This window comes from Ambystoma mexicanum, chromosome 7q (genome assembly GCF_040938575.1).
Source record: "Ambystoma mexicanum isolate Mex_15411 chromosome 7q, UKY_AmexF1_1, whole genome shotgun sequence".
Lineage (NCBI taxonomy): Eukaryota > Metazoa > Chordata > Amphibia > Caudata > Ambystomatidae > Ambystoma > Ambystoma mexicanum.
Genome location: NC_090941.1, coordinates 709,117,483 through 709,142,720, shown reverse-complemented (window position 1 = coordinate 709,142,720; position 25,238 = coordinate 709,117,483). Strand labels below are relative to the sequence as shown.

Sequence of the window (25,238 nt, the reverse complement as noted above, 5' to 3'; positions counted from 1 at the left end):
CTGCATAGATAACAGCACTTGTAATAGGGACTTTGTCCAGGCCACAGATCTAAGGTCATTCACCTCCACTATTATTCACACACCCATCCCATAGCTAGATGTGGTGGTAGCAGCAATTTGGAATGCTCCTTCTCGGAACATCGGGAAAATTCATGCAAGAGTAACAGGTTAGCTCTCTCCCAATGATTTATTTTCTCTGTCTTGTCCTAGCACAAAGTCCAAAATAGTGTTGTAGGGTGTAAATATTAAGAGGCACCGAGATGTGTGGTGGTTGATGGAAATGAGAAAGATTGAATCATAAAATTCACTATGGAACTGAATGGGGGATAAACAAAACCTAATTCTAGATGTCCACTTATGGTTGACCCGAGAAGCTAGTAGTTCAAGAAATAAAGGAATCAACTGGGTAAGAAAGAATGACTGCAGGAATATAAAAGCAAAAATTGCACAGATGTCAGGGGGCACTAGGAGACCAAGATGCACAACAACTCGAAGACCAAGAATAAAGGAAGAATGCCTGCAAATCACGGTTGTCTTAAAAACAACCTTCTTTCAAGTGACACCACTTTAGGCTCATGCAGAGAGCATATCCCGCTCTCCTCAAAACATGAACTCTAGTCCAGTTAAAGTGTTAGCGTTAGACTGCATATTCGCATCTTCTGGTTGTTACAAGTGGGTTAACGAGTGCATAGGTGTATACTGTGGACTCCATTTTAGGTCTTCCCAAATGCCATATTTGTCTAGGCCCTCTGCTTCTCTGCCGAAATGCCAGCTCTTCCTCTCCCAGCGCTGCGCAGAGTCAGCCCCCCCCACCACCTCCACCCCTGTCAGCCCAGCACATTTCCTTTTCTCAGGGGGAAAAAAACAGCCCTTCATTGTTGCAACTAACAAGTAAAGAACTCGGAGAATGTGCTCATCCCAGAAAGCGAGACCCAGGCTTGTTCCTGCCCCAGTGCCCCATCCATCTCTGACCGACTAATGCCCTCTTCACTCCCTCCCTGGCAGGCCTTGGTCCATTGAACCCATGCCCCCTGTTCCCTTTGAATGCATCTGGTCACCAGTCCCCTTCCTCCAGACCACCTTCAATTCACCCACCCTATACTTAATCTCTAGTGGTCATATATTCTGGTAACACTAACAGCTATGCCCTATGCGTTTGAAGTCATGAGACCCCAGGAACTGCAAATCACAGATCAACTACTCTGATAAGGCACCTGGAATAGCGACCCCTTACCGATGCACCAAATAAAAGCATGGGTCATAATGTCTTTAGTTCTTACAGACAGCGCCCTTCATACTAATGTTTTTATGATAAGTTTGATGTTTAGTTTGACAGCTGTACGTCATCCCGGCCAACCTCGACCGACCTTCACCCTGTGAGGATGAACCCAGCCGACTCACGTGATGCCCAACGAACCTCTAAGCGGCCAGCCACTCCTGTGGAACCAGTCCCTATATCCATATAATGTTTCCATGTCTTCTACCAATCCTAATGTACTTTCATGGACCTATAAGGAAACGTCATTAGTGACGTTTCCAGAGCTTATAATATACTGTTCATGTAATCTCTGCAGAGTGCTCTCGGGCAGCAGAGTTCTTTGCTTGCATTTATTTTACTTGTATACATTTTGGTTCCCTTGCAATTACTCTCCTGGTTTCATTCCCTATTGGGGTGTGCAATTTATTTTGTCTGTTTGGACACGTGCATGCCGAGGTGCGAGCCTTCAAAGGCGCTCCATTGCTTCTCAATGCTAGGTCTGCGCTCAAAATATCGTAATAAAAGATTTTTTCCTTAGTAAACTATAATTGACGGACATCACAAACCAAGCACAATAGGTATTTTGCTGGGGGTTGCAAACTATTTCATGCAAAAATCAAGGAATTGAAATCTGCAAAAGTGAACAAGGAGATGGGGCTGCTGCGAAGACCTGGAAGAATCATGGTTTATTAACAACGCATTTACAGCCCACATCAGTAAAATCGGTTCATGATAATTTCCAGTTTCTGGGGATAGCTTATATGACAGAGGTTGAACACCAATTAATTAAAACACATAATGCAAGGTACCAATGAAAACGTCCTAACCTCCTTGGACAAATGAAATTCCTCTCCCTCTCTTAATACTCCAACTCTACCACGATGTCAAACCAACCTCAAAGCTCTTCTTTCTGAAGAACCCATGTCCTAGCACTAAGCTACTGCATCACCCAGTTTTCCACGCTCTCTACCCCTTTCATGGACAAACCTACACCAATTTTCTGTCACCCCAGCATCCTAAATTCAGCACTTTCTCCACCATCCCATTCCTATGTTATTCTGCCCTGTCCTCGCCCCTGCTTAATGTTTCCACCTTCCCGTGCAACATTTAGTCTTAAAGTCACATTCTATCGCCCCATTGTAAAGGACTCATAACATCCATTCCGTTACCAATGGTAAATCATGTATGGGCTTTTGTGCTTAAAAATGCATTGCCTTCCCTGTGATTTGAGAATGGCTTGCAAAGTTGGTTACACCGCATGAGAAAGTACCACCAGAGATCTTTGATTTGATACAAAAGGTGTAAAAAATTCGCCAAACATAATCTTCTATGATTGGGTGAGAAACATTGAATAATAATCCTGGAAAAGTGTGCATTATTGCAAGGAAACTGCAACTGATTGTAGTGCTTTGCAATCCCTTTGAGGCGATCATTGAAACCTTAAACCTATTTCTCTTTAAGATGAGAAAAATAGGGCGACTGCCAGAGCAATAGAAATTTACAACTGAAGTTTTGCAGTGGACCAATCAATGTTTTTTTTAGCTTCAATTAAAACTAGAATGGCCAATAATTTCTGATGAAGCCATTTTGGTTTTGCTACCCTTTTCCACAACGTACGTGTATGAAATTAATATTTCAAGCGTATCAGTTAAACCCAGCAAGAAGGAGCTTAAGATGGATGGACCAAGAACTACGAGTAGCTCTTTCCAATTTGGAGCCAGGTACACAAGTTGTGCTCCAAAACAGACGGCGGAATCACTTTTAAAAAAATACATTTAAAAATGATACTGTAACGATGTATTTTTGAAATCCTATGTACTCTTTTTTAAGTATACATGGGCTTAACAATTAATATAGGCAATAACATGTGCGTGCACAAATTAGAGAAATAATGATGGCTCAAGTGTGCTACAAGTCAAAAAAGCAATACTTTAATGGATGGCAAGGCTTAGTTGGCAGCTGCAAATAATTACAAAAAGGCTACAGGCATTCCCTTTATCTACACAGAGGAAGCAGGCAGGGAGTGAAGAACAGTGGTGCCTTTCTGTCCCTTGGTTTTTTAATTGCAAAGCCCGTTCTAAACAAGTTTTATTGCTGATCTTTCAAAATGGCCTACTTGGCATAAACATTGCTGGTAAATTCATATCTTTTATTTACCACTCGAATGGGCAGACCTAAAGCTCTCAATTGAAGAGTCATATCTCTCAATTCAGAGGTCCTCTGTGTACTCAAAATAAAAATCCAAATAAAAAGCTAGACTGAAATATGTGTTTATGCTGAGCTAGCGAATACATTTCCTGCTGTGTTAATGAGCTTTTTACTGCACCCATCACCACTGTAGTGCTCTTAGGGCCCGGGTTGAGCGGATAGTGGCATATTATGGCCCCCTCCTGGGTAATCCTACACTGATCAGTGAGGAAAAGGGACCAAAAGCATTTCTGGACCCAATTTGACATATGATTCTACAAGAGTGGAAGCAAAAGTAGATAAATATAGTAGATGACAAATATAGAAATATTTGGTTTTAAAATCAAGACAAAATAAAAGTCTGCCATAAGCACACAAAAATAAAAGCAAGTGGCACTCAGTGCACTGAAAGGGTCTTAATGCCCCAAGTAAACCTGAAATGGAATCTAATAAGCTGTCTACTCACCTGAGAGACCAAAGATCACCACTGCTGTATAACAAGGTGTCCGCAACCATCATAAAACTGCAAGAACGGCCTAGTCTCAGTGGAAGATGAATTAAGTCCCCCACAAACCACTCTAGCCATCCCCATAATGGTCCTAACTGGTCTAAGGGATTCCCAGGGAACCTGGTCCAGGGCATTCCTCACAGCCGAAACAGTTCAAAGGTCAAATTTAAGAGTTTGAAAAGAGGATGAGGATATCTTAAGAATAGTCAATATTCCAGGTGGCCTCCAACATTCCCACAAACAGCAGCTATGAAGAGTATGGAAGATTTTAAAATACCATTATCAATTTCTCTCAGGCTTAAATAAAACAGGCATCTGGTCTAATAGAAACTGCACAGGAACTCTCCATGGACAGAAAATGAACCATGTTCTTGTTTATCACAAGCCCTACGTAAATAAAATTGACATAAGGGAGAATGTGGGAAAACCATCAACTGCTGTTAATCCAGAAAGAGATCACAAGGCAACGCATACTGGACTTGCAGTGTACTAAATATGAACCAAAAAAACCTCTACAACCGACCTCCCGTACCACCTTTAGGATGCAAAAGGCATTTCAATATATTGCATAGTTACGACTGTGGGTACATTGAGAAAAACGTGCTGCTCTCCTGGCTAGATATCCTTTAAATTGTAACGTCTACTGCAATGTGTCAGTGTAAAAGGTTGATACCAAGGTGATTTGGGTTATTTCCAGGATTCACTTTTTCCAATTCACCCGTAAATAAACACCATTTCCTGGTTATATGATCTTAAGCAAACACTGGTACCCAAAATCTACAACTTTAATAACCTACTGATGTAATACCAAAGAAATAGACCAACTGAACATGGAAATGGACTTCTAAATTGAGATTTCACAGCAAATGTAGGCTTTCCAAACGCAAGCCACCTTGTAGATGTCACCCAGTGTCGGTGAATCTCAAAACAAACTAACCTTACACACACACTGAACACTCAAGTCCATTATTAACAGGATGCCATTTTTCAGGTCATCGGATGCCAAAATCAAAATGCGTAATTACACCAAACAAAAAGGCCAAACTGCAGCTCAGTGGGTTTACTTACCACTTCTTCTAAAGCAGCACTTCTCCCAAACGAACAGGTGAGGTGTGTGAGGCAGTTAACAAATGAAGAAAAAAGTTCACTGGGAATGGCAGTCAAAATATTGCGTGGGAATACAGTTATTAGATTACTCATAATATTGGAGATTCCAAGCGCCTCGGAGTCCTCGATTTCTATTCTGCAGGGATAAGCAAAAAGAAATGTGTTTAACCAAAACAAACATGAAAGCAAAAAGAGAACTGACAAAAGGTTTAAAAAAGGCGCACACTACCACATGCACATTTCCAGACTCCATATACTTCATGCAGCTTTAAAATCTATTTGTGGGAACCTACCCATTGATTGTGTTCAGAAGGCCCTCTATAAAGTGCGACAGGTAGTCGATTTGGGAGCGCTCGTCGGGGAAGATCATTCCATGGAGGGAGGCGAGCTGAGCCAGACACTGCAGTGAATCCTGGGCCATATCAGAATCTTCTCTGATCTTGCGGTGTACCTGTTAGGAAGAAGCACTGAGGTCAACAGCTACAAAATAGATTTGAAAGTGTGCCACTGTGGGGCAGCTGCCACGCCACAGACAGACCGGCTTACTCAGTCCTTCCCTTGATCCTAGACGGGACAGGGCGGTCGGCTCCACGAAGCAGAGGGGGTCTCGCAGTTGCCATTCTGTACGCTTGATTTATAATCCATGATTTAACTCGGTAAAACTAACATTTAACTTGGTGCGACCTACGTTTTCAACGCTGAGCTGTCTGCCGCATGTTGCGTCTTAAAGAGCGAAACAGATGCCAGCCAGTCAGACATGCTGCTCTTTCTAAAAACAGCAATAATGACAGTCATCTGTATTATGCCAACTATGTCTAGGGTACAGCGGCTGGCTAAAGTTAGTCGACATGTTCCATCGAGAGCATACGGATGCTCCAGCACTGGAGGTAAACACCAAAGAGAGCGAAAGCAACCATCGCATCCTCCTTAGCAGGACCCACCAATTACCTCTCCCATTACTTAGGTTTCTACTCTAACTGATACCGTGCTAGACTTGAAAAAACAAACACTGAGGGAATGGTCAGCATCTGAAAGCACTGCCACCCAAGATAAAATGTCATGCATGAGGCCAGCAGGGGTTCCCAGGACACAACGGCCAAGATATGGTCTCTATTTTTGACAAACAAATCTGTGTATACAAACACACACACAATGAAATAGTGGATGTGTAATAGTCTCTGCCTCCCCCCTTGGTCATAGTCTACGTTTCATGTGGGGTTGCTCGATTTTGTCTTGCATTTAGACATTACCCTGCTTTTCTGTGCTGTGTGCATTTCTTCTCATCTTTTCATGTTATTGTACCATCTCACTAAGTATTGTAAATCGCTTTGGTGTAAGGCGCTACAAAAACCAAATAAACAATAGTAAATGTGTTTGGAGAAAGCATATTTCTGCAAAGCAACACTGGGATGGCAGTTTGTCAACAGAAAATGCTTCAAGGAGCTAGCACACAAAAATGTTTTTTCCCAAACTACCTACGGGCAATGTTAGCCAGCAGACAATCAGATAAAATGCCCCATTATGGAACTAAGCACACACCACAAGTTAGACGCAGGGAGGAAATTTAAACGTTTAACGACAAATAACGAACACGAACGAATTAACAAACACGCAAGCCACATAAATAAGCAGTAATTGCTCCCAAAATAATGTAGCATGTGCTACACACGATAAAAGCAAATATTTGGGGGATGGAGCAGATCTTAGTCACTTTTTTTTTAAACTTATGGTATTTTAAAACCATCACATTTAGAAAACCCTTGTTGGTTACAAATCTAGTCAATCCCTCCATTTTGTAAAATATCACAATGGCAGAATCGTATGTGTTTATACCATCACAGTGCGAGGATTGCAGCATAACCCGGTTTGTGGTAACTGACAGAAACCAACACTTCCCCCAAATCACCAACTTTCTTTGGAATGACTTGGTGGTGCTGTACAGCAAGACACAGTCATAGTCCAGCTCTGTTTCACGTCTCTGCTGTGCCCGAATAAAACGTAAATCGAATATAATTACACAGAAAACCTACAGTTGTCAAAAACAAACCCTGGTCATGCGTATTTTATGTAAATGGCCAGACAAGACGATTTCTGAGGTTTCTCTGGTGTGCACAAGCACGTTTGGGAAGGTAAGAAACTGGACGATGGCGTGAAAAGGATTCCAACGCATACAATGCCATGCAATTCCCCATGACAGTTAATAGGAGCACGCCACCACAGCACACGACGTGAGGTGCGCAGCTGTCAGGGAAGGATGTCTACTCTGAACAGCTGTTGCTGGGCAAGCTGCTTCTGTTAACAGTATTCTGCTTTTAACAATGATGCTATGGTAATTCAATTTCCTCAAATTAACATTACATGATCGCTCGTAGTACTGCAGCCAGCACAGCGGACGTTCAAACAGTGACAATCAGGCCTAGTTCAGTTTGGGTGCGTAGTGCTGTAAGGGACACCCTGAAACAGTGACAGGTGAACGTGAGTGACGGCACCAAGCAGAAAACTCAACAGGCAGTGCAACACATTGAAAGACCCCTCAAGGGGCTCCGAAAACACGGTATTTATACAAACATATTAAACAAAACTGGCCTAGGTTCTCGTACAATAACCGCGTGCAGCTGCTGAATAAATAAGCTCCATACAGTACAGAACACCATCACGCGGCCATTATTCGCTGTCAGTCCTTACCATCACGACGACTCATTCTGCAGGCGACTTCCAATCCCAGGGGAGGTGCAACCCCAGCACAAGACGATGCTGCAACGCCATCCCTTTCCCCAGAGCCGTTTGCAAGTCTCCCCCGGGCAGCGAAGACGGGACTTCCCAGCAGCAAGACAGCATGCTAAATCGCACCAGACCTTTGCCTGTCGGAGTACTATGCAAACACCGCCGGCTACATGTACAGAACTGCACAACCTTCCCCTTTCCGTTGCCAGAATCAATTATTTTACCAACGACATCGGTATGTGCCTATAAAAGACCCCACAGTCCATGCAGATACCAAGCAGGTGTGGTGTTCACAATCAACGAGGAAGAGGAGCCGTGGCACTTACCGTAAAGAAAAGCTCCATGACTCTGCTGTCCAGGAGGGTTTCACGCCAGGACTCGGTGGGCTTCAGCATCACGTTCTGCGTGGACTCGAACATCGCTATATAATGTCGGCCCAGTTATCTGGAGTCAAGGTCAACAATAGCATTCCGGCTCGGCGCAACAGAAATGAAAGGCCAGCTACAAGAGGGCCCATTGAGGAGGAATGCCATGGAAAGACAGGCTAAGCCACGGCGCATACGCTGCATACCCCGTGCATGAGGCCGGGGAATAAAAGGTATTAAGCGGGGGGAGGGGGAATGCACCGGGAATGCCAAAGAGGAGCTTCATCGTAATTGCGCGGCATGCCACAGTGAGAGGCGCACTTTGATAAGAGCGGGATGGGTGTGACAGGGCAAGAAACAGGTGCGACAATTCATACAAAACAGGAAATCACTTTATCAAACTTTCCCCCCTGGGCAGCAGGCACCACCAACGCTAAAATTAGCTGATGGCTGTAGCAGACCATGGGTCAAGAAAAGCTGCGTGCAAGGGAAAGATGGTAAGCCAAGGTTCAGGTCCCACTAGTCTTTAGAAATCTCAACAAGGAAACGTCAACATGACTGCACCAATGCCTTAAAAGAAGACACTGACTTGTCCCACACACTTCTGGCAGAAGACTGGTTTCCAAGACAATTCCCAGAATGAACCACAATGTAAATCATCTAGCCAGGCCCAGGCATCATAGGTGCTTGTTCTTTGGCCAGCACCACCCACACCAAGCCCCACGCAGTCTATGTTTGATTATTGTGTACGAGTTGAACAAACCTACAAATTCATCAATTAAATACAGCTGATATAATCCATTTAGTACAAAACAACCTAAATGGTTACAAGCTATGTTTTAAACTGTAGTAAATTTGGTTAAAAAAAATTAGCCTTAAAAAAAAAAAATGGTAAAAAAAATGTTTTCACATTTCAACATTAAAATAGACTAGTGCATTGAATACAGGAAAACATTTCAAGGAATACATTTAAAACAGTAATATAAAAAACAAAAGAAAGTCAAAATTAATGTTGATACATGGTTTCCAAATTCAATGCTCTGGAAAACTAGGTAACCAACAGAAGTAGTAAATCCAGCTAAACAATATTTCCAAATTAATTCACTATCCACTATGGTTGGACTTCTTGGGGGAGGGAACACAAGATCTATATGGCAAGTACTGACTGCCGACAAGTACCCCAAAGAAAAACACATTCTTAATCCCATTGGTGAGTACATGGTTGAGCTATGTGGGTACAAAGATAACCTCGATTGTAGTGCCCTCGCCTCTATGTGACTCTGGGAATTGGGACCTCTGGCAATTGGATACTTCCATTGAGGCAATATTGTTAGCCATTGAAAATGTAAAGTCATCAAGGGTCCCTCGCCCAAATGGACTGGCAATGCGGTCCATAAGAGATCCTGAGGGCTGGGAAGGCCTTGTTTGATCAGGTATGCTGTGAGCATACCATTCCGACCACATGGAGGCAGTCTGTTCTTGTCCCTGTGTTCAAGAAGAGGGACAGGACTTTGCCGGTAAATTACAGGCTGCTCTCCATGTTTGAAGTTACTGGTAAACTATTTGCAGGTTTCGATATAAAAGGAGATTCAGGCCTGGGTTACTACTCAGAATATCATATATGATCTACAGACTGGTTTTCGTCCGAGTTCATCAACCATGCACAATATAGCCTTGCTTGCAATTAGCCTGGGTAATCTTCATTCTATGATAAGACCGGAGGCGAGCATTATGATTGTTCAAAGCTTTCTAAAACTACTTTAGCCACAGGCTTAAAATAGAAAGTCTTAAAAGTGGATTCTGAGGACCAGTCTACGGCTTTCAATATATCCTGCAAAGAAGCACCTGCAGCAAACGCTTTGGACGCCATCGCTCCTCTAACTGAATGCGCTCCAAAGGCTTTTAAATATATTCCAGCCCAACACATAACGTCTCTAACCCACCTGGCTATGGTGGCTGTCGCTATAGCATGAAAAGGCTTCCTACGCGCAATCAACAACTGCTGCACTTCTGCAGGTCTCACACTCCGTCACTCTTTCATTTTCCTCAATGCATCGCGCTACACACAACTTGGGCTCTTCTGGGAAATATGGCTATGAAATGACCTTGGATGCACTCTTAGTTCTTTGAACTACTTAACGGATAGAACACTTTCCGGTCAATCTCCAATGCTTTCACATCTGACACTCTCCTACAAGATACTTAACACAACAACATTGCTAACTTGCCAGACAAACGCTGTTTCGACAGACGCTCATTATCCGGCCATTGTTTAAACTGTAAGTGATTTCAATCCGGCATACACCCAAGTCAAGCCCAGCATGTAGTGCACAATTGAAACCCTTATTTATTTTTGTCTAAAAGTCCAATATTCTGAACGATATACCACTCATATCACACCCTTCTCCTTGAACCCCCCACCCCCGGTCACACTGAACCAGGAATCAGGCTAGGTTGCAAAGGTAAATATTTATTTATGTATTTAAAATGTAATCACAATGTATTTTAATAGGTAAGCAACAATCACCAATGGGGAGATAGAACACAGAATAATATCTTTAATACACTATGAATCAAGGAATGAGCACAAAACAAATGCAGCACAGAAGTGAATACTTTTGTGTTGGTTTGGACAGATGGCAGTTTGGTTAGAGGTTCCCCCTGCAACGCCCCTCAATCCCCCCAATAGGCAGTTAAATAGAGGTGAGGAGAGCGCAGGTATTCAGGAATAGCACAAATCAAAACAGAATATCAGTCCCACCTTCCCCCATAAAACACAAGAGAAAAACTGAATGGACTTTTCAGCCGTCAGATGGCTTTAAAATTGTCTTTAGAACTGACTGGGCAAAAACACCAAATATGGTCAAAAATACTTAAATTGTTAAAAATTCCTATGGGAGCCGCTTTGAAAAGTTGCACACAATCACAAGCAATGATTTAGCCCAAAGAAAACATTCAAAATCTTAAAGTCCAAGTCGGAAACAAATTAAAGCAATTTCACACGTGTAAACATTTCTCAGAATTGTAATTCGCTGCAAACTTTTCCTTGCGCGATATTCGTGATAACGGGAGAATCGCACTGTTTTGCAATGCGGTTTTGGGTTCTATGGATAGCTATGAATGTTAAGTAGAGAATGTCACATGTGAATTTCCACAGTTAGGTGGCCAGCGTAACCCTTCACGTGTGATACTCTAGTTTTCGTTCTGGGATTTACTTTTCTTACTCAAAATCAATAATGACTTATGATTTTGTAAAACAAATGAGAAAAATCAGCGCAGGAAAGGTTCTGACAAAACATGATTCTGAATTAAAAGACAGGATGGGGTGAGATTGGGATAAGGCAATGCAAAGATACGAGGTCACTTTTCTTCCCATTAATACTCACAAAATACGTTATTAAATTGGACTGTCAGTTCTAGTCATGGATTGGATCTGGTCTAGGAAGAACAGCACTTCAGGCACAGGATTGGATCAGCTAGGCCGGTCACCAGTTTTGCACAGGATCTGAGCTCCTTGTTTGTGGATATTTCAAGCCTAGTGGTGGCAAGCCAGAGAATTTCAGGATACTGGTTTAAAAGGCCTTCTCACACCAAACAGCGCTTCACTGGGTGGAGAGAATAAATTGGAAAATTTGGGCCATGCTGAAATCAATAGTTCTCCACTGCTGGCAAGAGTTTTGGCATCTGGATCAGGAAGAATATTAAAGCTGGATGCAGAATGCTGGATCAGTGTGCGTCGCCAGAATCAGGAAAATTACTGGATCTGGGAGTCTCTACGTGTTGTCAGCTGTCCATTTATGCTTTAAAATGACATCACAGAGTGGGTGTATGGGCCGGCTAAGCTTGCCCCTGTGAGTTGGGATTGGACCAAAACCTCATCTCTGCCTTGCATTTGAGTGATTGGACCAATGCCGGATGAGGTCACATTTTATGGTTTGCTTTACAGTCCTCAGAGACTTCCCTTTAGCCACGGGTCTCAAAATCGGATTTTATACTAAACACACATTTCTACATTGGTCACCTTTATCCAGATCGTACACAAAGATGCCGTATTTTATGTAGAATCTGTGGCTCAAAATCCTGTAGCTGTGTGATCTTGTTTCCGCTTTCTACAGAATTCTGTCCTTTTTGCTATGAATACAATTTCCAAACTTTATGCAAAGTTCCACAAATGTGTGTGTTTAACATAGGGACATGCATGTACATTTTCACAATTCTAACATTTCACATAAAGAACAAGTTACTTACCTGTAACTGTTGCTCTCCAGCATGGGTCTGGCATGGTTTTACCCCGTCGTCAAGCTGAGAATCCTTGGTAAAGAAAAAAAATCAGTATCAGTTTCGTTTCTAATCTGTCTCTTAGTAGTAACCAATCACTGGTCTCTTGGTCATACTGCCCCCAGCCAATGACTGCCGTCTCCCTAAGCCCCTCCCCTGGCAGCCATCCTCAGATTTGGTAGCACGTAAAGTGGCAGTATGACCAAGTGAAGTGCCGCAGAGGGGTAGGAGGGAGGGTTTGCATGTGAATCCATGCCAGACCCATGCTGGAGAACAGTTACAGATAAGTAACTTGTTCCTTCTCCAGCATGGGGTCTGGCATGGATTCACATGCTCATGAATATAAGAATACATAGCAGTACACATGCACAACCACGGGAGGTGGCAAGGCTCAACATTAAGCATAACAAACTCAACATTAAGCAACTCTTACCTCCTCACCTGGCCCACCTTCAGGCGAACAGGTTGCGCAGCACTGCTTGGCCGACCCTGGACTCCTCCCTGGAATCCCGGTCGACGCAGTAGAATCTCGTGAAGGTGTGCGTCGACCTCCACGTAGCAGCCCTGCAGATTTCCAGCAGGGATACACCAGACAAGAACGCCATGGTAGCAGCGATCGCTCTGGTCGAATGGGCTCTCGGACAGCCGGGCAACGGTCAGTTTGCCAGTGCATGATGCAGCCGGAGAGCCATCTGGAAATGGAAGCCTTCGAGAGGGCCTTCCCTTAGTTCACAGGTCCAAAGTTCACAAACAGTTGTGATGTCTTCCGAAAACTCCTTGTGCGGTCCACGTTGAACTTCAGTGCTCTAGCTATATCCAGCGAGTGCAAAGTCCTCTCGGCCGGCGACGGGAAGAAAACTGGTAACACCAAGGGCTCGTTGAGATGGAAGGCCGATGGCACCTTGGGCATGAAGGAGGGGTGCGTCCTCAGCACCACCCTCGTCTCGTGAAAAGTCAAGCATGGAGGCTTGCAGGATAGGGCCTAGATCTCTCCCACTCATCGTGTGGAGGCAATGGCCACAAGAAATGCAGTTTTCCACGACAGGAACTTCAAAGGTGCCGAATGCAGAGGCTCGAAAGGCGCCCCCATGAGCCTGGTCAGCACCACGCTGAGCTCCCACGCCGGGGCCGGAGCCTTCACCGGCAGGAATGAACGGAACAGTCCCTTAATAAACTCCTTCACCAGGCGATGAGACCACAGAGATGATCGTCCCGTAGTTCTGGTGTAGCGGGAGATCGCCGCCAGATGCATTTTGATGGAGGCATGAGCCAGCCCCGCCTTGGCCAGCGACAGCAGGTATGGCAGCACTTGAGGGGCCGTAATTCGCAGAGGGTTAATCCTCTGTGCACGGCACCAGACAGAGAACCTCTTCTATTTGTCTCCATAGCACTTGAGAGTTGAGGACGCCCTGGCCTTTGCAAGCACCTCCTTGTAGTCCGCCGGGATATCGAACCCTCCAATTTCTAGTGCCGCAGGAGCCAGGCCTGCAAGTTCAGCGAACCTGAGTCATGGAGGATTGCGCCTCCTTCTCTGGAGAGAAGATCTGCGTCCGTCGATAGTTTGACTGGGCAGGGGATTGGGGGGGGGGGGGGGGGGGGAGGGAGGGGACGCTGACAAGTCCAGAAGGTCCGGGAACCAGATCTGTCTTGGCCACGCCGAGGATCATCCTGCACTGGGACCTCTTGAGTTGGTTGACGAGTCGCAGTAGCAACGGCAACGGAGGGAACGCATACAGGAACAGGCCGTCCCAGGGCAACGAGAAAGCATCGCCCATGCCCTTCGCTGGGGAAACCTGGTGGTGAACCTTGGAGTTCGAGCACTTCAAGTTCGCCGCCGTCACGAACAGGTCGGTCTGGGGTTTGCCCCATTGTCGGAAAAGCCGATCCACTTGGTCCTGACGCAGTTCCCACTCGTGGCATGAGCGCAGCTCCCTGCTCAGCGAGTCAGCAATGGTGTTCTTTATTCCTGCTAGGTGGAAGGGCACCAGAAACATCCCCTGGGCAACGGCCCAGTGCCACAGATCCTGGGCCTCCTTGGATAGGGCCGGGGACCTGGTTCCTCCCTGCTTCCGGATGTAGAACATCGTGGTGGTGTCGTCGGTGAAGATCCTTACCACCTTGCCCTTGAGGGACGGGAGAAACGACCCGAGAGCCCACAACACTGCTCGGAGCTCCAGGAGGTTGATGTGGCGTGAACTCTCCTCCGGGAGCCAAAGGCCTCTCGCGTGAAGATCTCCAGTGTGCGCTCCCCAACCCTCCAGGGATGCATCCATCGTCACCGTCTCCTGGTGTGCTGGGGTCTGAAAGTCTGTGCCTGCCGTGAGATGCACGCGGGTGCCCCACCACCGAATTGCTTGGCGGAAGACCTCGTTGAGCAGGATCTTGTCTTCAAAGTTGCCCGCCTCTTGCATCCAATCGGAGTCGAGGAACTCCTGTAGAGGACACATCCGCAGCCTGCATAGGCGCACCAGGTAGATGCAAGAGGACATCATGCTGAGAAGTGACTTGATGGACCTCACCCTGGCCACGTCCGTGGCCAGCAGGCACTGCACCTTGCCCAGGATGGCCTTCGTCATTTCCTCCGACGGGGAAGCCAATCGTGCCACTGTATCGAGCTTGGCTCCCAGAAACAGTGCGACCTGCGACGGGACCATGTGGGATTTGGGGAATTGATGGAGAATCCCAGTTCTGTGAGCAGTTGGACGGTCTTCGCTGTGTGCTCGACGGCGAGCTCCCTTGTCCTTGCTCGGATGAGCCAATCGTCCAGGTAGGGGTAAACGTGGATCCCTTGCAGGCGCAGCCACGCCGCCACTGGAATGGGGATGTGGAAGTATGCATCCTCCAAGTCCAGCGACGATAGAAGTCACCTGCCTCCAGCTGTCCCAGCATGTGCTGGACGGTGACCATCCGGAACTGCTGGGCCTTGATGTATTTGTTTAACCGACACAGGTCCAGAATGGGGCACCAACCGCCTGTCTTCTTTCTGACGAGGAGTATCTTTAGTATACTCCGGAGCCCCGGAGCCTCTTCCGGACGTGTTCGATGGCCCCTTTCTTGAGCATTGCCCTTACTTCTAACAGCAGTTGTGCAATGTGATTTTTCTTCCTGGCCACGGGAGGAGTTCGGGGGCACTTCCTTAGAAATTCGAGAGTGTGCCCGTGGGCCAGGGCATCCAGTATCCAAAGGTCGGTGGAGATGGACTCCCACACGCTGATGAACTTCGCCAGCCGGCCACCCATCGGGGTGCTCAGGTGGGGGCCCGACGCAATGGCCGGTTCAGTCCTGCTTGGAGGCGGCCTTGCCCCCCTGGCCTCCTTGGCGACGGGGGTCCTCCAGACTTGTCGCGCCCTCTGTAGGCCTCTTGTGACGAGGAACGGGCTGCCTGGAGGTACGTCGAGGAGCCACTGCCGAATCCTTTGGAGGCACCTTGCTTGCCTCTGGAGTTCCGAAAGAGCATCCATCGTTGCTGCAAAAATCCCAAGGCCCGTGCCCTCTCCATGTCGGTCTTGATAGCCTGAAGTGACTCATCTACTGTCTTTCCAAACAGGTTGTTCCCGTCGAAGGGCATGTCCAGAACTCTGGTTTGCACGTCCTGGAGGAAATCTATTGCCTTGAGCCATCCCCGCCGTCGAAGGCAAACACTGTTGCCCAACTGGCGGAACCCGGTGTCCGCAATGTCCATGGCCACCGTTATGGCGTGGTCCGACGCCACCTCACCTTCCTGTAGGATCCCCAGGGCCTCCGCCCTCTTGTCCGAAAGGAAGTCCAGCAGGGGGGCGATCTTGTACCACAACTCCCTGTCGTAGCGGGCCACAATCGCTAGGGCGTGGGCCGCCTTGTCGTTGCCGCGGACGAGATGACTCGTCGTCCCATGGCGTCCAGTTTCTTTCCTTCGCCGTCAGGTGGAGAGGTTGAAGTTGAAGCTGTGGCCCCCGCAGCCGCCTTCTTGGCCGCCGCCGAGACGACTAAATCCGGGGTTGGCTGCGCCCTGAGGCACAAAGGGGCGGATTCGGGGACCCGGTACTTCTCGTACCGATCCCTCTTGGCAGACATCATGGATGGGTTCTTCAGGAGAGCAAGTCCCTCGTCCCAGATGTCATCAAGCAATGGCACAGCGAGGACAGTCTTCCTCTTGGCCTTGCACCGTTGACAGAGGAAGCCTTCCTTCTTCTGTTCTTCGGGGCAGAGCTGGAAGAGCTCGGATTCCCTGGAAATCATGGCGCCGAAGGAGCCAATTGTGTCGGGCGGGCAGGCCCAAGGGGGTGGTGATGGAAGGCCCATCCCGTCGTCACCACCGTAGTCATCGGTCCCCGCCGTATCTGTTCCCGTGTCATCCCTAGGATCAGGGCAAGGAGATGAAGGCTGAGTGGGCCGTGAGGGCTGGAAAGGCAGGGGGGGGGGGGGTGAACTCTCTTCTGCTTGTTTGGAGGCCTTCCCGACAGGTCCGGTTCTGCTGGGTCGTCCTTTGGGGGTCGAGGCAATCCCATCCTTATCTCCGTGCATAAGGTTTGGATTGCCATCAAAATGGCCGCCGAGTTGTGGCTGTGACGGGCGCAATGGTCGCTCCTCCTCCTCGGGAGCCTCATCGGCGCCACCGTCGCTTTCTTCGTCCGCCTCCCTGGGATTACTCCCGTGGGACCGGACCTTCTCAAACCTCTTGAGGCCTTGCACGACTTCAACCAGCTCCTCCTCAGAGGCTGTATCCGTGTCCGTGATGGCCACCGCCCCCCCTCTTTTTCAAACGGGGTCTTCACGGGGGTCTTATCGATGGGCTGAAAAGAGGATTCCCTCCGCGGTGGCAGGGAAACTCTGGGCCCGAGGTTGTCTCCACTGGAGTAGCCTCCACAGGCTTCGCCAGGGCCGTCACGACTCCCTCGATAGAGGCCATACTCGGGTGAATCATGGCCTTCACGACTTTTGGCGTGCTTGAGGCCTTCACCTTGGGGGGAGGGACACTGCCTTGCTCCCGCTCGGCTGCTTCCGTCGGGATCGACTGGGGCTTCTCCAGAAGCTTACACGGGATCTCCGACTTTCTCTTCCGAGTCGGAGCGTTGGCTCGTGGTTGATGGCGTCGGTGAAAGTGCGCCCTGCCTGGCAGCCGAGGAGCCCGACCATTCGGCGCTCCCGGTGCCCGCGGACCCGTGGTGCTTAGCCTTCTGTTGGGCCCCTGTCAACGGAGCGCCCTCAAAGCACTTAGAAGACCGCTCGGACCTCTTCTTCTCACCTACCGCTGGGCTCTTTCCTTCCAGCCAGTTGGTGAGGTGGATCCGTCGATCCCTCATGGTCCGCTCCAACATGTTCTTGCAAAACGCATATTCCTTCTCCACGTGCGTTTTATCTTTGTGAAGGCAGTAGAGGCATCTAGAATGTTCATCCTCCTTGAACACATTCTGCAATCCGCATCCAGGGCAGTTCCTGAACAGCTTGGATCCGGGTGTCGAGCTTCCCTTTTCCTGGGCCATGTCCACGGGGTAGTCCTCAAACTTCTGGAATCCTCCAAGAAGCGTAACTCGACGAAAACCTCACCGAAGAAAATTCCAAAACGGGTCCCTGTTGATCAGAAGTAGAAACGGTGAAGCTTGAGGCTCGATTGACTGAGAAAATTAGATAAAACTCTTTGAAAAAACGCAAATCGCAGTAAAAGCTCAAGAGCTATAGCACGAGTACTCCCAACACTTGAACGTGCAGTAAAAATCTGAGGATGGCTGCCAGGGGCAGGGATTAGGGAGAGGGCAGTCATTGGCTGGGGGCAGTATGACCCAGAGACCAGTGATCGGTTACTAATAAAGAGATCAGAAACGAAACTGACACCGATTTTTTCTTTACCGAGGATTCCCAGCCTGAAGACGGGGAATATTCATGAGCATGTGAATCCATGCCAGAGCCCATGCTGGAGAAAACCACATATTGTCATTCCTGCCCAGAATGTTACAGAGTTCTGCCTCTTAAAACATGCAGCCAAAATTTAGATTCACAACTCTGTCCTTGGTATATTTTTCACCCTTTTGGATGACAAGTTATGAGTCTTTAAGAACTGTTCTTTGTTCATGTTTACCAACAGATGGTCTGCTCCTTTTTGTCTCCCTGCAGTCCAGAAGCATCCCCCTCCTTGTTTGTCCCTTCCAGGAGCCATTTACGACCACCTTCACACCCCCATTTCCTGGGCTGAAGGGCTGTCATTGTTCCTTCTCTTTCTATAGACAAAGGTCTGGGATAACCCGCACTTAGCACCTCCCCGTGAGTTTCTGCTGAGAGGAAGGCCCTCCCCCTGGGATAAACCTACTTTTCTAGTTCTTGCAGCTCAGCTAAGATAATTAACTTCTTAAATCTAGCAAAACCCAAACTTGTTGCATCAAACATAAATACATTACTTTCTTGGCTTTACAGCTGAGGATCAAAACACAACTAATATCTGTATTCCTTTTAGCAAAATCCTTTTTATGTTTGCTAATCCAGCAGACATTTTAATTTTGGATCACTTACTCATCTGACAGCTGTCATTCAGGTAGCCCAGGGTACTGCACCCATATTTTGACAGAGGCTGTCGGTTTACAGACAGTCCAGTTTGTCTGATGAATGTTTTGCACTTCACATTAGGACTTTGTATGTTCACAATGCTTCATTAGATACATGAATTTTAGCACCAGGCAAGATTTTGAATGTTGAGAAGTGTTGTATTATAGGCATTTTGGAGTTTTTAGCAACAAAGCAAATGTCATTTGTAGGCACATTTTGGGGTTTCACTTGCAAAGTGCTGCTTCTTCTCTGCACTCCTTTTGCTGGTCAAAGAGTCCACTGGCACATATTCTGCGGTGTGTCCTCTATTCCACCGCACATGCACCATGGTTGGCAGATTGTGCATCCCTCTTTTTGTGGGCTTGAGAACATGGTTTTTGGCGCGCACAAGGGTTTTGCCACCATTGTTGCCGTTTCTTTCACCATAACTGGCAGGGTGATGCCACAAAGCATAGCGGAGCGGGTCAATACAGCCCACAAAACAAACAAAAAACCACTAAGACATCCCACATTACTGAATACCTAGAGATTGGTGGTTTACGCATCTTAACTCCTTTCAACAATTTAACAACTGACGGGTGCTCCGCAATAGGCCGACCCTCCAACTGTTCATGCCCTGCTGAAATCGCCGACCAATATACTCCCAGCGTACGAAAAGCCTTCCCTCCAGTTGACATCTCCACTAAGAAATTCAATACATGAACTACAGGTGCTGAAACGGGATGAATACGTTTCTGTTCACACCATTCTTCCCACTTCGCCCAAGCGGCGTCATAGCTCCCAATAGTGGAGGGGGCCCATGATTCTGATACAATCAGCAGCTTCTCTCGAAAGACCTGGCAAATCCCATCGTCTCCTGAAATCCTGCACGCAAGTAGCTGCAGGGCTCTCGACTGAACTAACAGGTGTTGTTCACCTCGCAGATCACACAGTAGGTCCGCTTCCCACAGAATCTGTCTCGGAAAATCCAAAGAAAATTTCATCAGAATCGGAAACCATGCTTGCGATTTCCAGAGCGCTGCTAACAAAACCAATTCCGCTCGCTCTCAACGCACCTTCGCCAGCGTACTCATCAACATAACGAATGGGGGAAAGGCTTAATGAAAGGCTCCCGCCCAACTGTGCAGGAACGCATCCGTCCCGAAGGCTCCAGGGTCTATTCTCCAACTGTAATACTTCGGTACTTGCGCATTCAACCTGGATGCAAACAGATCTCTCTCTATCTGACCCCACAACTCCTGCAAGCGAGCAAAAACTCGCCTGAGCAGCATCCAATCGCTGGAATCCGCTAGAAACCTAGAGTTCTAGTCTGCAATTGCGTTCTGCCTCCCTGGGAGATACTCTACCGCTATCATTAGCTTTCTCTGCAGGCAATAATGCCAGAAATCTTTCGCTATCTCCGCTAACATCTTTGATCTCGTTCCTCCCAATTTGTTTACATAGCAAACTGCTGATACGTTGTCCATTCTCAGCAGAATACAACAATTCACTCGATCCTTGGCGAACGCCTGAACTGCAAAGCAGCCTGCTAGTAGCTCCAGGCAATTTATATGAAGCTTTAACTCGTTCGCGACCATCGCTCTCTTGTATGAAGCTGACCACCCCTGGCTCCCCAGCCCAGTCTGCTGGCGTCTGGCTATCACTAATCCCGGCACATCCCCGAAGATAGCCCTGCCGTTCCAGGCTTCCATGTTCTGCAGACACCACTGCAGCTCTACTTTTCCTTCCTTGTACATCGGCAGTAACTGGTGATACCTCACCCCGCCTTGTAGATGTTTGAATTGACGCTGCTAACAGCCCTACAATCTGCGCCAGGCTCCGAAGCGAAATGTGAGACCATTCTAACGCTATTCTCAACTCCTTTACACTCTATCTTCTGCTGCGGTAGTTCTAGCATAGCCTTCCTGGTATCCACTTTGAACCCCAGAAACTCTATTCTCTGTTGCGGTCGGAGTTCCGACTTCTCTCGATTATCAGCTAACCGAGGGAGGAAATTAGCTCGCTTACCCAAATTATTTGATCTTACAAGAATGATTTGCTCTGAGCGAGGACTAATATAGATCGTCCAGATAAATAATAATTCTTATAACTCTGTCTGATAGCCTCCGCCACCAGTCTCATCACTTTCATGAATGCCCAGGGTGCTGATGCCAGACCAAAGGGCAGGCATGCGAAACGCCAACTTCGCTCTTTCCAAAAAAAACCTGAGATAGTCCCTGAACTCCTGCGCCACTGGAATAGTGAAGTAGGCTTCCTTCAAGTCTAACCTCGCCAGCCAGTTACCTTTGCGCAGAAGATCCCTCAGAAGATAGATGCCTTCCATCTTGATGTGCCTGTAAACCAACCATCCGTTCAGTGGCCTGGCCTCTACTTCCCTTTCCTGTGAACTAGGAACTTATTGCTGTAGAACCCGGGAGTCCCTCTGGGACACTCTTCTATCGCCCCTTTCTCTGAGTGAGTCCTCCTCTGATGACATTCTCAGACTTACCGGAATCTGCCTCTGATACGGAATAGCCAAACACTCAAAATTTAGACCTACAACTGTTTGGAATACCCAAGCATCACCTGATATCTCGCAGCATGCATTCAAATGCAAAGCCCTCCTCCCACCTACCCTGGGGTAACCCTCGCTCTGTACACTTACCGGCAGAGACACTTGTTGGAAGTTTCCTCAACCTCTGCTGCCACGGAATCCTCTCCCTCTGGCCGGGAAGAAGGAGTCTTGCTGACGATTCTCCAGTATGCTGCTCTGGGTCCTTGAGGTCGCCTTGTAAAACCCAGACCGGCTTCCCGACCTCTCTGGCAGCCGGTCCCGGCAAAAGCCCGTCCAGGAAATATTTTGCGAATAGAAGATTGCACCTTTTCCAAGGCTGTATATGTTCCCAAAAAACGAGACATTTCCTTGGCGAAAGCCTCGCCAAACAGCATACCCTTAGCCGCTTCTCCGGCCTTGTATCCTGCGAGGTCTCCTAATTTACTGTCGATCTTTAACAGCAAACTGCGAGTGTCTCTGCTGAAAGGGCGCAGCTAGCGTTTCCCAAAAAACATAAAACCCTCTGTGCCCAGCTGGCCAGCGTCTAAGGATCCACTGGCTCCCCGGTGTCCCTAGTCCTTTCCGCTAAATCCATTGTTTTAGCAATGGGACCCGCTATATCCAAAACCTTATCTTAACAGGCTTTCCAGGCTCTATCCACGCCTCTCCTGACATCTTTCGAGGCTTTGGTAACGAAAGGGACCATCTTAACGTCTAGCTCTGGGGTCTCCATTACTTACCCCGGCAAATCCTTTCTAGGGCATTCTGCTCGCATTCTAAATCTCACAAATTCTCTGCACCATATAATGGGCGACTCTGGGGGAAGGCACCCACTCTGAAGATTTCAGGTGCCTGATGCCATCCGGGTCAAACATTTCATCTAGGTCATATGTCGGTTCTTTTCCTTCCTTGTCCACTCCCTCTTCCTACATGAGTTTCTCCTCGACCTCATATTCCTCCTGCGAATATTCCTCACCTTCTTCGACATCCCCTGTATTTACCACCCCTGAGGTAGGGGGTACGAGGTTCAGCACTGTCGTTCTTCCCAGACACGCTGCCTTTAGCTTGTCGCTGGGATAGACAACCTCTCAGGGCTTAGTCTGGGCCCCTGACGTATGACCCCGAGGAGGGGGGGATTGAAGAGTGGGGGCTCTTCCAGGTCTTATCCACCCCCTTCTCCGTTGGCCCTGGTTTCCTATGAAGGCCCCGTCAAGTACCCATCTTTTCTGTCATGCTTTCTTTGCCAGGAGGTACTCCAGCGCCTCAAGGCGCTCCTCGATGGGTCTGACCCCTTGGGACACTGATACTGTCAGTGAATCCACTAGAACCCTTTTAAGACTTAGAGACAGATCCCGTTCTCCTTCCCACTCCTCCTCTCTAATCTAGAGTGGTGCTTCCCTCCTCCATGCTCATAAGGGAGGCTATGTTGAGGTCCCTTGGTCACACTGCCAGCAACACAGTCTAAGAATTTCTGATTCTTCCCCCTTTTTTTTAGAGCGGATTTAGTGCCTTGATTGCCAATGCCATGCAGAGGGAAAAAAACAAGAGGCTCTGAGCGCTCAAAAAACACCCCGGTGAGGACTGTGGACTAATTTGCTCTGATCTACGAGCGCGCAAACATCTCCCGACACTGTTCGAAATACAGTAATCAATGCGCATGCGCGCCATGTCACGATTCCCACATGACCGTTAGAAATCCCGGGTCCCTTCCTCAAGCAAGAATGCAGCTGTGGCGAAATTCTTTTATAAAGGGGAGCTCCGGTCGCCTGGTGCGAGCGAGGTGACTCGCGGCCCCGGAGCTCACCCTTTCCTACAATCTTCTGTCAATCCACTCGCGAACCACGCTCCAGCGGACCAGCTCCTTCCCACGGGGGAAGCCTACAACACAGTTCCAGAGAACACTCCGCAGTCTTAATACTCCACAGAACAATCACATCACTAGGAGCATAGAAGAAAGGTGACTTATCTGCTGATGAAGCAGCAAAGAAAGAGGAAGCGATGAGAACAGGAAGTGAGGCATGGACTGAGCTGGCACGAGATTGGTGTTTGGGACTCTCTGGGAAACTACCAGGACTCTGGGGACTTGTGGGTAGTGGTAGTCCCAGGTCAGAGTAGTTTCTGATCTGTTCTTTGGTGTTTGTTTTCTGAGTTAAAAAAAAAATGAACAGATGGTGTTTTGAAAGGTGGCTGCTATTCGAAGTGGCAATAAAGAGTTAAGCATAATGCTTGCAACCGGTCTTGTCAGATTAAAAAAACAAAAGAAAATCAAAATTAATTTTGATACATGGTTTCCATATTCAATGCTCAGGAAAACTAGGTAACCAACAGAAGTAGTAAATCCAGCTCAACAAGATTTCCAAATTAATTCACTATCCACTATGATTAGACTTCTTGGGGGAGGGAACACGAGATCTATATGGCAAGTACTGACTGCAGCCAAGTACCCCAAAGAAACACACATTCTTAATCCCATTGGTGAGAGTACATGGTTGAGCTATGCGGGTACAAAGATAAACTCGATTGTAGTGCCCTTGGCCCTAAGCGACTCTGGGAATTGGAACCTCTGGCAATTGGATACTTCCATTGAGGCAATATTGTTAGCCATCGAAAATGTAAAGTATCAAGGGCCCCTCGCCCAAATGGACTGGCAATGCGGTCCTTAAAGGGATGGTCTAGTAAAATTTTTTATTTAAAAAATAGATAGGCCACATAAAAAAAAATACTAGCATCCTCCGTTTTAAAACTTCCTAGGTAAAATTTTGAGCTATTCAAGCTCAAAATTCGAAAAAGCAAGCACAGGGGCGCAGCCACTTTGTGAAATGGAGGCCCTCCTGTGCTGGCTTTTGCTTTTGCGGCACTAATGAAAGAAAAGCCAGCCAGCTGTAGTAAACAAAGTCTACCGCTGGGTGGCTTTCCCTTCATTAGTGCCGGGACTCTGAGGACGCGGACCGGAGACCAGAGCAGGAAAGCTGCAGCTGAATCTCGGTAAGTGCTATTTATTTTTTTTACAAAAAATGAGCACTAGCTGCGTTTTTTTTTCTAAGTTTTCCGGGCTGGAGGAGCCCGGAAAACTTAGAAATAAAACTGCAGCTTTAAAAACGTTGTATTTATGTTTGCGGTCGCTTTTGAAGCGACCGCAAACATAAATACAACGTTATTGTGTTGGAAAACGCTGCGGTTTTTCTTTACAAGTTTCTCAGGCTCCTCCGGCTCGGAGAAGCCTGAGAAACTTGGAAAGAAAAACCGCAGCGTTTTCCAACACAATCGCGGTGTGTCTGCCTGAATCTGCTTTACCATTTGGGGCTCTCGGGCTCTGCACGGGGAGCCCGAGAGCCCCAAATGGAAAAGCAGATTCAGGCAGACAACGCGGCATTGCGGAAAACAACCGCGTTGTGTCTGCCTGAATCTGCTTTCCCATTTGGGGCTCTCGGGCTCCCCACGGGGAGCCCGAGAGCCCCAAATGGGAAATCAGCTGCAGGTAGAAACACTACGCGGCATGTAAACATAACCGCGTGTGTTTCTGCCTGCTGTGGCTTTCACTTTGGGTCTCCGGTGCTCCCCTGGGAGCACCGGAGACCCAAAGTGATAGCCACAGCAGGCAGAAACACAGGCGGTTGTGTTGGAAAACGCTGCGGTTTTTCTTTCCAAGTTTCTCAGGCTTCTCCGAGCCGGAGGAGCCTGAGAAACTTGTAAAGAAAAACCGCAGCGTTTTCCAACATAATAACGTATTTATGTTTGCGGTCGCTTCAAAAGCGACCGCAA

At 47.6% G+C, this 25,238-nt stretch overlaps 1 protein-coding gene across 1 annotated transcript in view; it reads right to left on the bottom strand.

Moving 5' to 3' along the window:
* XPO4 (exportin 4) overlaps positions 1–25,238 on the bottom strand; it is a 1,090,854-nt gene that overhangs the window by 686,298 nt on the left and 379,318 nt on the right. Inside the window, exons 7-9 of the mRNA XM_069640448.1 lie at positions 8,111–8,223; positions 5,354–5,511; positions 5,022–5,196 (exon numbers count right to left, since the gene is read on the bottom strand). Of these exons, the coding sequence (XP_069496549.1) occupies positions 5,022–5,196; positions 5,354–5,511; positions 8,111–8,223 (446 nt within the window). The remainder of the gene's footprint in view (positions 1–5,021; positions 5,197–5,353; positions 5,512–8,110; positions 8,224–25,238) is intronic.